Source organism: Geotrypetes seraphini, chromosome 6 (assembly GCF_902459505.1).
Source record: "Geotrypetes seraphini chromosome 6, aGeoSer1.1, whole genome shotgun sequence".
Classification (NCBI taxonomy): Eukaryota; Metazoa; Chordata; class Amphibia; order Gymnophiona; family Dermophiidae; genus Geotrypetes; species Geotrypetes seraphini.
In genome coordinates this window covers 158,877,335-158,894,767 of record NC_047089.1, presented here as the reverse complement: position 1 = coordinate 158,894,767, position 17,433 = coordinate 158,877,335, and the positions used below count along the sequence as shown (strand labels likewise).

Sequence of the window (17,433 nt, the reverse complement as noted above, 5' to 3'; positions counted from 1 at the left end):
GTGGGGTCGTTGGGGGTTCTGCTGCACGTGGGGGATGGGAAGGAGAGATGGAAAGGTTCTGCATGTGGGGAATGGGTTGGTGGGGTCCTGCTGCATGGGGGTTTGGGAGGAAGAGATGGAAAAATATCTGATAATGTCATCAGTGACATGGCAGCAGAGGGAAGGCCCTGGTGGGGAAGGCAGCGAAGCAGCCTGTTCAGTGCTGCCACCACCGCTGTTCAGAACAGAGGTATGTCAGCTTTGTAGTGGGAGGGTCATCAGGGTTCTGCTGTGTGGGTGGAAAGATGTTGCGCAAGGGGATCTCTTGCGGCCCAGCATGTCGCTATCTTCCATCGTCCCTAGATGGGATCCTCTGATTGCAGGAAAACAAGCTCAGGGCTCCCACTGATTCTGCATTATGGTAAGTTCTATAATTTCTATTATATTATAACTTAATAATAATAGAAATGTAATGTATATTGTGTATAAAACTGCCCTACAAACCTGTCCCGAATCCTCCCCCCTCCTTTACCGGTCCCTGGAAAAATTTGCTTGTATAAAAGTGGTCCTTGGTGTCAAAAAGGTTGGGGACCACTGCTCTAACCCATCCTGCCCATGCAGAAACATAAAGTTGGATTAAAGGGAATGCTCCAGAGGAGGCTGCAGGCAGCCTAGGTATATCACTGCACTTCTGCTCTCCAGAAGACAAGTTTAAAGTAGGTCAGAGAGAGGAGATACCAAACCATGGGTAGGTGGAGAGAGAGAGATCAGACAGTGCACTGGTGGAGGGGGGAGGGTGATGGAGAGAGAGATGCTGGATAATGGGAAAGAAGAATAGAGGGGAAGCACTACTGGACCTTGAAGTGGAGGGAAGGAGCAATGTTGGATCCGCAGGGGGTGGGAGGAAGGACTGGAGCGAAGCCTCAACTTATATGCAAGTCACAGCATTTTTAGCTATTTTTAATCCCCAAACTGCCCTTGACTTATACATGAGTACATACTGTATATCAGTACAGGCTCTATGAAATCATTTCCCTGCAATTGCAGAAGGAAGCAAGTCCATTTATTTAAGTGTCTCTTTGTAGTCTAGAAAGTATGTGTCATCATAATGTAAAGTTACAACTCTTGTAACCTCCTGGTAAATCTTATGTAATCCACCTTGAACCGCAAGGTAATGGCGGAATAGAAATCACTAATGTAATGTATATTGGACTTCTGCATAGCCCATTCAGGATCCCCGCTATTTCAGAGGTAAAATATAGTAAGTTAATTATAGAGAAACCAAGCAAAAGCAAATTTTCCCTCCTCCCTCTGTTTTCCCACAAATCAGCCAAAATGGTCTTCCTTCTGCCATTGCAGGGTACAGCAACTATCAGATTTTGGATTTATTTGATGTCACTATAGTTGTATTACCCTGCCGTCTATGGGGAACCTCTATTATAGGTAATTACACTCCCCCTCCATATTTGTGGGTTTAAGATTCATGAATTCGGTTATTTGCGAGTCGCTAAACCACCCTGCCTCCTGGATCTCTCCACACCTTACTTTTTTAAAGCCTGGTGGTTAGCGGTGAAGCAGGGCAGGAGTGATCTTCCTACGCTCCTGCCCCATGCAGAGCCGCAAACAAAAATGGTTGTTGTGAGTTGCCGCTATAGTCTCGCTGGTAAAGTTTAGATGTCTCTGTAAGATGGCTGAAAACATTAAAGAACAAATAGAAACACCTTTATTTGGATTTAGCTCACACCTTTTTCCAGTGATAGGGGGCTAGGGAGAGAGTGTGGTGCAGTGGTTAAAGCTACAGCCTCAGCACCCTGAGGTCATGGGTTCAAACCCACACTATTCCTTGTAACCCTGGGCAAGTCACTTAATCCTGAGAGCAAAAGGAATAATATTTACTATGCAGACACTCTGCTCTTGTTTAAACTGGAGGAAAAAAGCCTCAGAGCCCCATCAATGGAAGTTACCCTTTGATTTGAAAGGGTAAATTAAAGTCACAGGCAAAAAAAAACCCCTCCAGCATGTTTCTCAAACATAACACAATATACTTACAAATGTAAAAATGTTCATATCAATTTCACAAACATAGCAATGCATATATGAGTCTGTTAGAGAAGCTTCACTGTGCACTTTCACCATACTGCAGTCAGGAAGATGAGTTTGATTAATTCTCTGTATTAAAGGATAAGAACTGTTTCATAGTGTGAGTGGTTTTTTTTTTCCTTATATCTACAGGCTGCTGAGAAGATGACAGGGGTAACTTGACATATTTTTCTGCTTTCCTTTTAAGCACTCTTGGCTTTCTTTCACCATTTTTGAAACCTCTCTATTGGGACTCCCTAAATGTTCTGATTCAGTAGTATCCTTCAAGGATATTCCACACCAAGCCATCAGCTCCTGGGTGACTGTCAGCTTTCCCCCCATCTAAGTTTAAAAGCTGCTCTATCTCCTTTTTAAGCATTAGCACCAGCAGCCTAGTTCCTAACAAATCTAAATCCCTCATCCCTGCACCATCATCTCAACCACACATTGAGGCTTTGGAGCTCTGCCTGTCTCTTGGGTCCTGTGTGTGGAATGGGGAGCATTTCTGAAAATGCTACCCTGGATGATCTGGATTTCAGCTTTCTAAGTAAAAGCCTAAATTTGGCTTCCAGAACCTCCTTCCCATAGTTTTCTATATCATTAGTACCTACATGTACCAAGACAGCTGGCTCCTTGCCAGCGCTATTGAATATCTAAGTGATGCTTGAGGTCCACCAGCTTCGCACCAGGCAGGCAAGTGTCCAGGCGATCCTCACACCCACCAGCCTAATGATTGAATCTCCCATTACAATGGCTGTCTTAACTCCTCCCTTCTGGGCTGAAGCCCCTGGAGATAGATTCTCAGTGCAAGAGGATATTGCATTTGCATCTCCTGGTGGGCAGGTCCTGGCTACAGGATCATTTTCTGCATCACCAGGGTGATGTTCTTTTAGGAGACCTCCCTCCAAGACAGCACAGGGGTTGCTAGATTGGAGGTGGGACTTCTCTACAGCATCCCTGTAGGTCTCCTCTATTTAACTCTCTGTCTCTCTCAGCTCCTCTAAGTCTGCAACTCTAGCCTCAAGGGAATAGACTCATTCTCTGAGTGCCAGGAGCTCTTTATAGCAAGCACACACATATAATTTCTTGCCAACTGGGAGATACTCATACATGTGACACTTGGTGCAAAATACTGGATAGCTCCCCTCTTGCTGCTGGACTACTGTTTGCATCTTATTATTGAGCTGCTTAATTAAATCCTATTAAGGTACTAGGTATGTTGGACTGGTATAGAGAGCCTTAAAATTGTTTGTATGCTTTATTTAGTGTTTGAGTCTTAGCAAATAATGAAATGTAATAAGAATATCCTCTGTCCCCGCCCGTCCCCCCCATAAAAGTTACCTGTCCCCATAAAAAGCAGCATTACTTATGACGGTTTTGATTTTTTTTTTAAGTCTTAGTTTATTTAAACCAACAATAAAATGCAATATAAACAAATAACAGTGAACAGAAATAAGAGATGCATACATCACCGGAAAGAATTAGAATAAACATTAGGTCATATGACTGTAGGGTCGACCATTTCTTGTTAAAAGAAATGAAAGAGTTGGATTTTTTGACAATATAAAGCTCATATCTGTAGAACAAACAAATCTGGTTCCACCATCTGGCATAGGTAACTTGTGAGAGGTCCTTCCAAGATCTGCAAATGGTTTTTAATGCAGCAATGAGTAAAGAATCAAATAATACAGCATCAAAATCATTTAAAGCAGAATTGAGAAAGGCACTTTTCAGGACAAATGTGCCAAAACTGAATTGGAAATCCCAAAACAAACTCAGCAAGTACTTCATTTTGTACTAAACACAATTGGTGGCATAACCATGAGAGGGGGCTGGGCCTCCCACTTTCAGCTTAGCCCCCCTCAAAATGAACATCTCCCTTGCTGTAGCTGGTGGGACATTTTGTTTTTCCATCATCTTGGTCCCTGTTTCTGCTTTTGTCTATCTTCTACTAATTCTCTTTCCAGGCCTCAGGAATCCTGGTTCCATCCTTGCGGGAGTCCTGTGAACCTGGGGGGAGGGGGGATCCCCATGGGATTCCCGTGAGCCTGGGTGAATCCCCTTGGGAGTCCTGTAGACCTGGGGGGATACCTGCAATCCCCGTTCCCATGCAGACTTCTAATGCAGACTGAGCTAGACCCTGCCTACCAGAGACTATCTCTAGGAGAAAGTTCAAGCTTAAAAACTATAGTAGGCTTTTACTCTATGGCAGGGGTAGGCAATTCCGGTCCTCAAGAGCCACAAGCAGGTCAGGTTTTCAGGATATCCACAATAAATATGAATGAGATAGATTTGCATCTCAAAGAGGCAGTACATGCAAATCCACCCCCACACGAACAACCAGAAAAAAAAAACATCTTCGCCTATCCTAAAATTACTGGCTGCAAATACAAATCCTACCTTGACAGAGTCTTCATGTTCCAAGCTAACAGACAACAATCCTGGCAGGGAAACTACATAAATAAAACCAGACAGACCTACAATGCATTCCGAAAATCTATCAAAACCACTCTGTTTGACAAATTCATCACCTAAACAGACCAATCTGCGCTCACTACGCTTTTTCCCCCTACAACTCAAAGCAATCTTCAGGCAATTCCTACCCCTCTCACTTTCCCTCCCACTTTCAACCCCTCTTACATTTCCCTCCACTACTATCCTTTCTTCTGTAACTTTCCCCTCATGCATTTGTAATTCGCGGAATGTCCAGCCTTTCTTTCGATGTTGAACCGCCTAGAAGTCATCTGACTATGGCGGTATAGAAAAATAAAGTTATTATTATTATTATATATTCATTGTGAATTTCCTGAAAACCTGACCTGCCTGTGACTCTCAAGGATCAGAATTGCCTACCCCTGCTCTATGGGAACTAGCTAAATAAAGCTTTCTCTTTTAAGATCTAAAACTATCTTTATAAAGGAACCTACAGTTTAGCTTTATCCCCCAAATTAGCAAAGCTTAGAGCAAAATAATGTATACTTACCCAGATAAATACAAGAGCGGTGCAAAAATTTTGCATCACCTACAAGTAATACATTGTTCCGTCTTTCTTGCTGGATCACAGCAATATTTCTGATGCCTACTGCTGCATATTATATACTTACATGTTCAGAATTTTATGCTCTATCACCCTGTGCATTTTAAATTGATTTAGGACTTCAGATTTAAGCCTTGTAACGCGTAAACTGCAGAATGTTGAAAAATGTCGATATTTTGTAAATGGATTACATTAGCTGTTTCAATATGTACTAAGTTTATTTATATTTCAACTGTTACCCCCTTCAAGAGGAGGTAGCCCTGAAAAGGGCTGGTTGTTTTTTGCTATTCTAATAACATATGAACCAGCCTTTGTTCTTGATAACAAGCTTGTAGCGTTGAGGCACGGAGTGAACCAATTTTCGAAGTTCATCTGGCTGTGCAACATGGTGCCAAGCATTGATCAGTGCTTCAATCAACTCGACCTTTGCTTTTTGGTGTTTTCTGAACACCTTGACAGGAAGAATATTCCACAAATTCTCAATTGGATTGAGATCTGGTGACTGCCTTGGCCATTCCAGTCACTGAATATGGCTCGATGTCATCCACTTTGTTACCATCTGTGCCCGATGACAGGGTGCATTGTCATCATGGAAGTGGAAGTCACCCTGGAAGAGACTCCTTGCAGACAGAACCATTACGTTTTGCAAAGTGGAAAGATACTTGGCACCGTTCATCATGCCATCAATCACCTGAAAGCGTCCAATGCCATTAGCTGACATACAGCCCTAGACCATGATTTTTGTTGGATGCTTTACAGTCAAGTCCAGGTACTGTGGTTTGAAAGCCTCATTCTTAAATTGTCTTATAAAAGTGTTGCACTGGCCTCCTAACACACAGAAAGTACTCTCATTGCTAAAGAGAACATTTTCCCACACCTCTGGAGTCCACATGCTGTACTTTCTGGCCCACTCAACCCATCGCTTTCTTTGTATCACCATTACCAACGGCTTCTTTCTTGCTCTACAGCCACGTAGGCCAAACTCCAGGCACCGCAAACATACTGTTGAGGAGGATACGTTCACTGAACACATTTCCTGCCACTTGGCTAACAATTCTGGTGATGTGAGTTTACGATCTGCCACTGAGATCCGGCGAAAAACCCTGTCCTCTTGCACAGTGGATTTGCGTGGTCTTCCACTTCGAACTGTCTCTTTTTTTCTTACTGAGCAAGCTTATGACTGTTCTTTGATTGCACTTCACCCTGGCTACAAGAACAACCACCGTCATATGTTCTTCTTTTGAAAGATTTCAGACTTTTCCCATGTTGGATTATGCTGTCAGTGGAGTAGCAGACAGTTATGAAAACTGATTTTCCCACTTCACCATATATGCACGTGAATGCTGCGCTGTGATTGGTTTCTCAAAACAAACGCCATTGGTTGCAAACGGAGTGATCTGTTTGAACCGTTTCAATCCAGTTTTGACACAAAATATCAACATTTTTGACATTCCGCAGTTTATTTGTTGCAAATCTTAAATATGAAGTTCTAAATCAATTTAAAATGCACAGGGTAATAGAGCATAAAATTCTGTATAATATGCAGCAGTAGGCATCAGAAATATTGCTGTGATCCAGCAAGAAACACAGAATAATGTATTACTCGGAGGTGATGCAAAACTTTTGCGCGGCTCTGTATCCTGTCTCCTCTCCTCTTCGAAAGGTGTACCTTGGACTAGTCCTCTCTCTCTCTATAGATTTAACAGGCCCTTTGAAGCCAGAGAAATATACTATCTCCTCTCCTCTCAGAAAGAGTATTTGGTCTTTTCACTACTTTTGTGTTATTAACAAAATTGTAAGTTTTGTGTTGAATTGTACTTGCTGTACACCGTCTTGGGTGAATCTCTTCATAAAGGCGGTTAATAAATCCAAATAAATAAGTGACCATTATCCCAACTCCCCTCCCATGCTTTAAAAAGGGACAGTGGCTGGTGCCCTAAACTTTATCTCCTGATCATTCTCATGCTTAAAAAAAAAATAGGGAAGGAGGGGCTAATAACCAAACTTCACTCTCTGATCTCTTCATAGAGTCAGTAAAAAACAAAAAACCAAGTACCCCTGTTTCTATCTCCTTGCTTAATTAGCTGGCTAAGTGTTTGAAAATTGACTTCTCTTAATGAGCCCAAAACTAGCAGCCTGAAAGCTTTCTAAGTAGGACACAGAGACTATTAAAATTTACCTGAATATGGCAAGATAGTTTATGAAGGTATAACATAAACTCTGAAATTTTGGGCAATATTTCAGTCTGCCGCTGTTTTCAAGCATATAATAAAATACCAGATTTGTTGCTGATGATAGCATGTAATTATAATAAAAACCAGCTCTTAGTGATGATTTTTTTTGTCTGTAGGTATGGAAAATATCTGTACAAGGACTTTGCTTCATGACTCTCCTGATGATTTTACTTGGCTTACTGTGGGGACATATGCTGCGAATAAAGCCAACACAGAGTGTTTTCATTTCTGCCTGTTTGTCTTTATCAAGCACACCTCTGGTTTCCAGATTCATTGCAGGTGGTGCTCGAGGAGATAAAGATGGTAAGTGTTTTTTGCAGTTCCTTGTGTCAATAGTCTTTAACACAGGGCTGCTCAATTCCGGTCCTCGAAATCTACAGGCAGGCCAGGTTTTCAGGATATCCACAGTGAATATGCATGAGAGAGATTTGCCTGTACTGCCTTCTTGGTATGCAAATCTCTCTCATGCATGTTCATTGTGGATATCCTGAAAACCTGGTCTGCCTGTAGATCTCGAGGACCAGAATTGAGCAACCCTGCTTTAACATCTGTTTAGTTTATATTCTCTGAGGACATGCAGGCATTATATTCTCACATGTGGGTGACATCATCCATGGAACCCGGTATGGATACTGCCAAGTGCACAGTCACTTTTGAAGGCAGTGCTAATACTGCGCGCATGCTGGTGCCTTCTCGTCCAATATTTGCTCATTTGACCTATAGTTTTTCATTTTCTGTGCTGCTGAGAAGCTGTGTTTTCAGTGTTCTCTTCAGCATGTTGATCTTTTAAATTTTTGAATGCCTTCATGGCTTTATTTATTTTTTTTTTTATAATACTTTTTTTTTTTTAATTGTGTTCCTTCACTCCTACCAATTTTGGTTTACTTTGGTAAACTTCTTTGTTTTTTGGCCTTAGAGCCACTTTGAGCCCTTTTTTCATCTCTGGAGCATCGATCGTTTTTTACTTGAGCTTCCCGAGCCATTGAGTCCTTTGATTTTGCATTGGTTGTTTTCCCCTCCGTGTCAAAGATGATACTGAAAGGCTTTAGAAAATGCTCTGGATGTAATCAGAAGACAAAAGAGGCGACCTGTGATGCTCAATCTGTTTATTCACTATTAAGACCCGACACCGACCCATATGTGTTTCGGCCGTAAGGCCTGCCTCGGGGCTCTACAAAAAATATAATAATATAAAATCATAAAAACACCATACATAAAACCAGAGATATAAAGAGAGACATAAAAAGAGGCATCAATGATATGAAGCAAACTAAAACTATATTACAAATATACATAAAATCAAGAATATAGAAAATGAGTTATAATAGTATGAAAAAAACTAAAACCATATTATAAATATATTGAAAGAAACAAAGAAAAAATGAATGTAACAATAAACATAACAACTTGAAATCTATTTACAAAAACATTTATGGGAAAACCAGAAATAGTGTAAAGGGGAGGAGGGGTGGAAAAGGGGAAAAGGAAAAGAAAAAAAGGAGGGGGGGGGAAGAAAAGGTAGAGGGAAGAAAGAGGAGGGAAGAAAGAGAAGGGGAGGCATGAAAAAAAGAGTGGAGAGGGAGAAGGGGGAAAGGAAGAAAATATAGGGGAACACATAACCATGGAAAATAACATACAGTATTTCAAATTGTTTTAAGTAATAAACTTAAAAAAAATTAAAAAAGCTTCTAAACCATTTGAGGAAATTATACAGAAAATTTCAATCAAATTCAAAATGCAGACTCATAATAATATAAATACATAAACTTCCATAAATAAAAATAAATACAAAAATTCTTATAAATAAGTGTATATATATATATATATATATATATATATATATATATATATGTATTTATATGTATATATATATACATATACAGATATACAGTGGTACCTTGGATTACGAGCATAATCCGTTACAGGAGCATGCTCGTAATCCAAAATGCTCGTTTATCAAACGAGTTTCCATATAGGAAATAATGGAAACTCGCTTTGATATGTTAAACCCCCCCCTCCCGAGAACCGGTAATTCTCCCCCCGAAGGCCCCCCCTGCGACCGGCACCCTCCCCCCCCGCGATTGGGCACCCCCCTGCTGCTGATTACTGTCATCTGGGCACTGGCACCGGCATGTCCTGTGCGTTGGTGCCGGTATCCGAAGATCGGCCTCCTCTTCTTGCTGGGCCTTGAGCATCTGCGCATGCTCAAGGCATGCGAGTTCACGTGAACTCGCATGCCTTGAGCATGCGCAGATGTTCAAGGCCCAGCAAGAAGAGGAGGCCGATCTTTGGGCACCGGCACCAACGCACAGGACATGCCGGTGCCGGTGCCCAGATGACAGTAAGCAGCGGGGGGGAGGGGGGTGCCGGATAGCGGGGGGAGAGTGCCGGATCCCGGGGGGGAGGGGGGGTCGCTCGTAAATCGAGCCATGCTCGGTTTCTGAGGCGCCGATTTTGCGAATGCTTTGCTTGTCTTGCAAAACACTCGCAAACTGGTGCACTTGTAAACCGAGGTACCACTGTATATGTATGTATGTGTATATATATATGTGTGTGTGTGTATGTGTGTGTGTATATACATATATATATATATATGTGTATATATATATATATATATATTCTTTTTATCGGTAGGGTGTAGCTCAGAGAAATGGAGGAGTTAACAAGGGGACGAAGTCCCAACCACCTCACCACCCAATCATTGCATGATCCTCCATTTTTAAAGTGCTTGTGCAAAAAGTAAAGCTTCTCGTAGTTAAAAAACTTGTCAACTCTACAGTGTAAAGTAAGAGCACCTAGTTAATAGATGGTTTCGAGTGGCACGTTTCGATTGCTGCTCCAGGAAACCATACATTCTAAAATCCAAGAATGGTTTATCAGCAAGAGCAGGTGAAGTTTCTGAAAAAAGCTAGTTCTTCATTCTTCCAGGGCACTCCCAGTTGCTACTTAACTTGGAGTACCCTGGAAGAATGAAGAACTAACTTTTTTATAATTTATAATTATAATTTATAATCTATTTATAATGCATGCACAGACAATAAGAGTAAAATCTCTAGATGTTTCATTTGATATAGTACAGACAATAAAAGCAAAACCTCTTGACATTACATTCTAAAACTTATGTTGTAGCACAAACACTGAAAGTGAAACCTCTGAACGTTACATTGTAAAACTTATGTTGCAACAGCGTAGTAATGCTTCAAGTTTATAATGTGTCTAGCTTACAATGTAATAAGAGAAGAAAGAAAACCCAAACTCAAGCTCTAACCTTTTGTGCCTACCTTGTTTTCAGTGAAATGTAACTTATTGCATATGTCTGTATATATCAAAAAGATGTATGAAAAGTTTTCAAACAATAACTCAATGATCAATTTGAATTAAGAACAAAAGAAAAGAAAAAAGAAAGAGAATGATAAAAGATGAGAGAAAGATTTCAACATACCTTATATAAATAGACTAGTATTGTAGCCCGTTACATTAACGGGTGCTAGAATATATGTTTGTGTCTTTATTTCTGTGTCTCTCTCCCTCCCGCTGTCTGTCTCTCTCCCTGGCCCCCTTTGTCTGTCTGTCTTTCTGTGTCTCTCCCTGCCCCTGTGTCTTCTTTTCTTTCTATCTATCTGTCTCTCTCCCTGCCTCCTGTGCAACAGCATTTCTTTCCCACCATTTCCCTGTGCAGCAGCCACAGCAACATTCCCTCCCCCTCCATTTCCCTCCCCCACACCACTTCCCTGTGCAGCAGCAGCGTTTCCCCTACCCCCCTTTCCCTTTCTGCGGTCTGGCCGGCTCCCTTAGTCCCTTACCGCCCCCTTCCCTTCTCGCGATCCTGATAAACCTTCCTATTCCAGCAGCGTCTGCAGCACTCTACACACTGCTGCTTCGGGGCCTTCTACTGCCCAGCAAATCAGTGAATATTGAAGGTGTTAGGCACCCACAGAGCTGGCGCCTGTGATCTTGAATATCATAAAGTTCTCTGTATCGTAAAACGGGCAACCACAGCAAATACATGCAGTACTTCTTGATAACACTTTGACTGGATTATAACTCTTGTGCAGGTAGAAATTCATCCAAGCTTCTAGCGGGGTACCTCTGATATATACTTTTAAAAATACTAAGTTTCAGATTTTACTCTGGTGGTGATTGGGAATTAATGAAGTTGGTACAGAAGTAAACTGGTGTTTTTACAACAAGGCTCACCACAAAGTACTTTGGCTAGCATATTTTGTAATAATTGGACCTTATATATACGCTTCTCTCTTCAAATAGAAGATAAGACATTCTGGAGAAAGTCTTTGGCCACCAGAAGTCAATTTTGACTTGACAATAATTAATTAATATAGACTTCAGCTGAGATACCCAGATAGAAGGTGTTGACATACATGTAAATATATAGTGAGTTAGATGTATCAAACATTTTTTTCCGTAAAGGGTCTTATTTTTAGAAAGCATGTTGTGTACATATACAAAATGTTGCTTGCTTATAATAGGTGTAATCCATTGCAGGATTGATAAGGCATACAGGTGGCTATGTCATCCAATGGCGCCAGGACAGAACAGCTTGTCTTTACAAGCTTGTGGGCACATGCATGCAAGTTCAGGCATCAATACTTGTCTTGTGCATCAAATATAGAAGCTGCTAGCAGAAAGCCACAGGCAAATAAACTGGCATATTAGTATGAAGCCATAATGTATGTTTTCTACTTCAGCCTTTATGTGTCTGTGAGATTAAATTATTGATTAATGGTCTTTAGCATATGGTGTATGGGGACAGACTCAAAGATCTCAATATGTATACTTTAGAGGAAAGGCAGGAGAGGGAAGGTATGATAGAGACATTTAAATACCTACGTGGCATAAATGTGCATGAGGCGAGTCTCTTTCAATTGAGAGGAAGCTCGTAAATGAGGTGGGGGGTGCATAGGATGAAAGTGAAAGTGAATAGTTTCAGTAACCTCAGAAAATACATTATCCTTAGACAAGCAGGCTGCATATTCTCACATGGGAGTGACGTCATCCACAGAGCCTGGTAAGGACAGTGGTAAAAGTGCATTACCACTTTAAGATTTTTAGAAAGTTCACGACTGCCCATACCGTGCATGCACCAGTGCCTTCCTGCTCGATGCCAGCTCACGAGGCGTCAGTTTTTTGTTTTCCGTGGAGTGAAGAAGATGTATTTCATCTTTGTTCCTATGAGTTTGCCTTCCCACTTCTTTTTTCAATTATTGTCATACTTGTTCATTGTTTATTACTACCTTATTAAAACAAAAAAATAAATTAAAATAAATTAATATGTTTCAGTGTCAAAGGGCCCTCAGGCAACTTTTAAACATTTACCCCTGCCGTTGTTGTTGATGGTTTTTCACCCCTCTTTCTATTCCACCACAGACTCGTCCTTTCTGGTGGGCTCTGACTCGGGGCTATGTACAAATAAAGAACTAGAAGGAGAAAAACAATAATAAAAAACTACCACAAGTTTTTCTTCCTCTCTCTTAGAAATATTAGGCCTGGACTTTTCTGTAGTACCAATCCCTGTTGGTACCGGTAGACATCGACATTGAATACTGTCAATGGCATATTTAGCATCAAGTCTATTTGATGCATGCCTTTCATTGACGCCATTGCAGTAGACATTGACTTTGAATAGCAACATTGGCATATCTAGTATCGAGTCTATTTGATACATGCCTCTCATCGATGCCATCATTTTTCGATGCAAGCTGTTATTTCTGAAGCACATCGCCTATTGAGGCAACCATGCTTCGACAGCTGCTGCACCTTCTGTACCAGCTAGCGATATATGATAATGGTGCCTCCTGTTCATACATCGATGATGCATCTATTCATTTTTTTCTTCAACGTCACAGGAGCTACATTGAGTTAACATCGACAGCATCTTAGGTACTGGCAGATGAGCCAACTCCTTCTGGGATCAACTGAAGGAGATCTTCCACATGAATATTGCTTGCATGTGACACCACTGCTAACTTTGAATCCGTTGGTACTGGCCCATGCTGAATATACAGGCCAAGGGTACCAATTTCAGTTTTTTCATTGCAGCATTGATGAACATTGAGATCTCAAGGGAACATCATCACATTATGATTTTCCTTTCCCTTGGCGCCATCGATCCAGTGCTGTAGCTGCCACACTGATGGTGCTGGCTATTGACCAAAAGGTACCAGTGCAAATCTTCAGGGAACAACTCAATGAGTTTTGCTGAAGGGAGCTTGGTAACATAAATTGCACTCATTATCGGTGCTCACATCACCTCCCTTGGTACCAGCCCAGCCTAAGAATAGCACTTTGAAGCCGCATGGTACCAATTCCAGGTCTACACCAAAACACTGCTATTAACACTTCCAATAGACATCAAAGCACCCCATCGAAAACTAGAAAGAATACTTCTCAATGTTCTAAATTTCAAAACATCTGGGATTCTGCTTATACCTTCTGACCTGTCTTTATGCATATTTCTGAGAGCACTGAGTGTGAAACTACATTATCTATGCCAGGATCCTATGACATCCCATCGTATCCCTATCTTCCTCCCTTTTCCTTCAGTATGTCAGGTGTCTCAGGAAAGCTTTATAATGGTCAGATAGAGAGCCCAGATTCTTGATCCCTTCAATTGCGATAGACTTCTTCAATTCCATCTGTATTCTCCTTCAGGTTGCTGGGAGACTCTTCTTCCCTTACTGTTGCTCCCATCATATATTTCTGTATCAACCCTCAGTTGAGTTTCCTGATTTCCAGCTGGATCATCCTTACTCCATGATCCCTACTATGAAACTGGAACTTTTACTCATGGTTCTCCACTGTGCATATTCGCATTCACAGCATTGTATTTCAGGGCTCCACCATGGGTGTAGAGCCTATAAGGTGGTATTCCCCTTTTTTGTGCACTATAACCATGAAGTAAACGGGACAGTTTTTTCTGTTTAGTATGGACCCTATTAAGCATGGCATGACTCATCTGTTTGTTACTCTATCATGGGATCATAGATCATAACCTGTAGAATTGCTTAGGATGGATTGTCTATCCCATCCATCACAACAACACTCTAATGGAGCGATCCAATCTGGATGCAGTGCCTGTTAAGTTAGATCCCCTCCCACATTTTTTCCACCTTCAAAAAGAGCCACCATTGGGGTACAACTTCTCAAAATTTCACACTCTGTTTCATCTATATTCTCTGCTGAGGCTTGAAGATGGAGAATACTATATAGACGGTTTGCTAATTTGGTTCCCTCAGCACTGTACCACTGTACTATCAATGCTAATACAGTACCCCAGAAGATATTAATACTATTCTTTTGGAATATCATACCCTACTGTCCTTTTCCTAATTTCAAAAGGGCAATATCCAGATCAACCTTCACTCCATCTCCTTCTTTATTCTAAAGACTTTGGAAGCTTGGGATTAGCTATAGGGGAGGAGGAGGCCAGTACACATCCTATTTAGAATGTTTTTTTACCTTTATAAACCTAGACTTGTTCTTAAACCATTCCTCGTCCATTCTGAGATGTTCACTACCAGCTAACTAGACTATGAACAGGTTCACACTCATCTTTGACATTCGTTCTGTCCCTCTAAGTTACCCCCTTTTTTTGGGCAGCTATTATTCCAAGGCTTCTGCTAAAAAGGGACGTACCTTCATTAAAAGTGTTCTTCTATTCCAAATAAAATTGCTCCTCTTTGGAGTGTTATTTTTTTCCAGGGCTATGGAGTATATATAAGAGCAGACACAAGATACAAGAGTGCATGTTTGCACCATTGCTCAGTGGTCACTTGCAGGGCTTTGTAAACCGACCCTAATCTAATTTCAATTTCAGCTCTATTACCGGTTCCAAGTCCTTACCTCACTGATGTGTTATATTTCTCGGTACCTTTGTCCCTGACTTTCCATTTTTCTCTATGGCTCATAAGAACCAACAGAGCTCCCTTCCTGGCTAAGGCCGAGAGCCATGTAAACTCTCTACCAGCTGTACAAATCAAAATCTGTGCTGGTGACTACGGTACTCTGAACTTCAAAGGATTTCCAATCAAAATCTATCTCAGTTATCTAATAATGCTACCGTTCACATCCTGTGATGTTGGCTTTGTAGCTTGCTGCAATCACTCCAAGTTACATTTCACTTGTTTTTTTTCACTTGGGAACTCTGTGCTATTTGCAGTAGCTACTATGCACTCCTTCTTCAGGTTTCCATGGTCGATTCTGTGCATTTCTTGTGTGTTACTATTATTTTTCATTCCTTCACGACAATGTCTGATTTTCTTCCACTCTTAGTATTTATTGTATGTTTTCATCTGGAATTAAAATTTCCAGCAGTAAGTGCTCTCCATGGTTTATCTAGCTTCTATTGCTACAATGCAAAATTATTGCCCCATACTGAGTCTACAATTCTTTTCCGCTATGCTACTGAACTTTCTATTCTACTGCCAGCTTTTCTATTCTTTCTTGCAGCGTTTATCTTATTCTCGTATTATCTGCAATAATACTTTTCTTCTCTTTGGACAGTTACTCTATTTCTCTTTATTGCTCTGTGGCCCCCTTCTTTGTGTAGCTCTGCCTACCTCTCTTGCTTCTTAATATAAAACCTATGAAGCAACTCTAACTCACAGGCACATTGCCTCTACCCATTTTATTCGGTCGCCTTCAACTCTATCGTGTCCTTCACCTTCAGTTGATATCTCTTAGTTCAGGAGTAAACTAATAGTTTGGTATCAAACAGTTCATTTAACAGGCTTGACTTTATTGTCTAGTTTGTTTCTTTTTTTCTATTCTTATTTCAAAAATGAGAATCGCACGATATATCAGGTGCATTTGACACAGTAAATTTGGATACTTTGTTGCTGAAATTGAAACAGCTAGGATTAGCAGAGGGGGTTCTGCATTGGTTCACATCTTATTTAGTGTAAATCAAATAAGCACAATTCACATCTTATTTAAAAGATAGATCACTGCGAGTTAGGCGTGGGCAAAAAGTTTCTCGTATTGTTGAAGTTAAAAGGGGAGTACCTCATGGCTCTGCTCTTTCTGCTATTCTTTTCAACATTTATATGTCAACTTTGGGAGTGATGTTTCAGGAGATGGGAGTGCAATATCTCTGCTGCTATGATGTCATCTATTATTTACGACCTCCATTACTATAGTATTCCATGGATTTTTCCCTTTATCCTCTTCTTGAGGATAAGGTTCTTCTGCTTAGTCTGTATTTATTTCATTCCCTTGCCTCCGCCTACTTATATCAGACAGTATACCTAAGTTTCTTACAAAGCAATAAGCGTTTGTTTCCTTAGAGGCCATCTCTCCCTCCATCCCTGTACTAAAGCTAGGGAGTCCCACATGTGAGTATAGGCTGCCTACTTGCCTAAGGATAACGCATAGTTACTTACCATAACAGGTGTTATCCAGGGACAGCAAGCAGATATTCTCACAATCCGCCCACCTCCCCTTGAAGGCTTCTTCACTTGAGCCTAGAACTGATTACCTCACGAGCGGGCATTAGGCGGGAAGGTACTCACTCATGCGTGGTGCAGGCAGTTGCAAACTTTTTAAAAATCTTAAAGTGGCAATACACTTACCACTGTCCGTACCAGGCTCCTTGGATGATGTCACCCATGTGTGAGAATATCTACCTGCTGTCCCTGGATAACACCTGTTACGGTGCTTTTTCATGGAACGAGTGAATTTTTGGACTGGCCTCCCAGTGGAGAAGAGTGTATTTGAATTCAAGACAGCTTGGGACAAGTAAAAATGTATATAGTTGTGGAAGAGTAAGGGGTTATCTTCCACTAATGCCCAAGACTGAGCAGACTACATGTCCCAGAATGCACTGGGCTCTTCAGTTCAGTGCTGAGCCACCTTATAGCAACCCTGCTGAGCCAGGGGACGGGACACAGCAGAGAGGTTTTTATGTGCCCCAAAGGAAGTCATTCAGGGAGGTCCCCTGAGAGAGAGAGGATCCCGAAGGAGAGACCTTCCCTAGACATGGCTGCATTCAAGCTGTGAGGAGGACTAGAATGAGAAAGCTAGCCAAGAACTCATCCAGGAAAATACTAGAGAGGTGTGCTTCTAATCCAAGATCTCTGCAAATTGAAC

At 41.2% G+C, this 17,433-nt stretch overlaps 1 protein-coding gene across 1 annotated transcript in view; it reads left to right on the top strand.

The window, feature by feature from the left end:
- The window catches only part of TMCO3 (transmembrane and coiled-coil domains 3), a 121,906-nt gene that overhangs the window by 52,726 nt on the left and 51,747 nt on the right, over positions 1 to 17,433 (top strand). Inside the window, exon 7 of the mRNA XM_033948709.1 lies at positions 7,446 to 7,632. Within this exon, the coding sequence (XP_033804600.1) occupies positions 7,446 to 7,632 (187 nt within the window). The remainder of the gene's footprint in view (positions 1 to 7,445; positions 7,633 to 17,433) is intronic.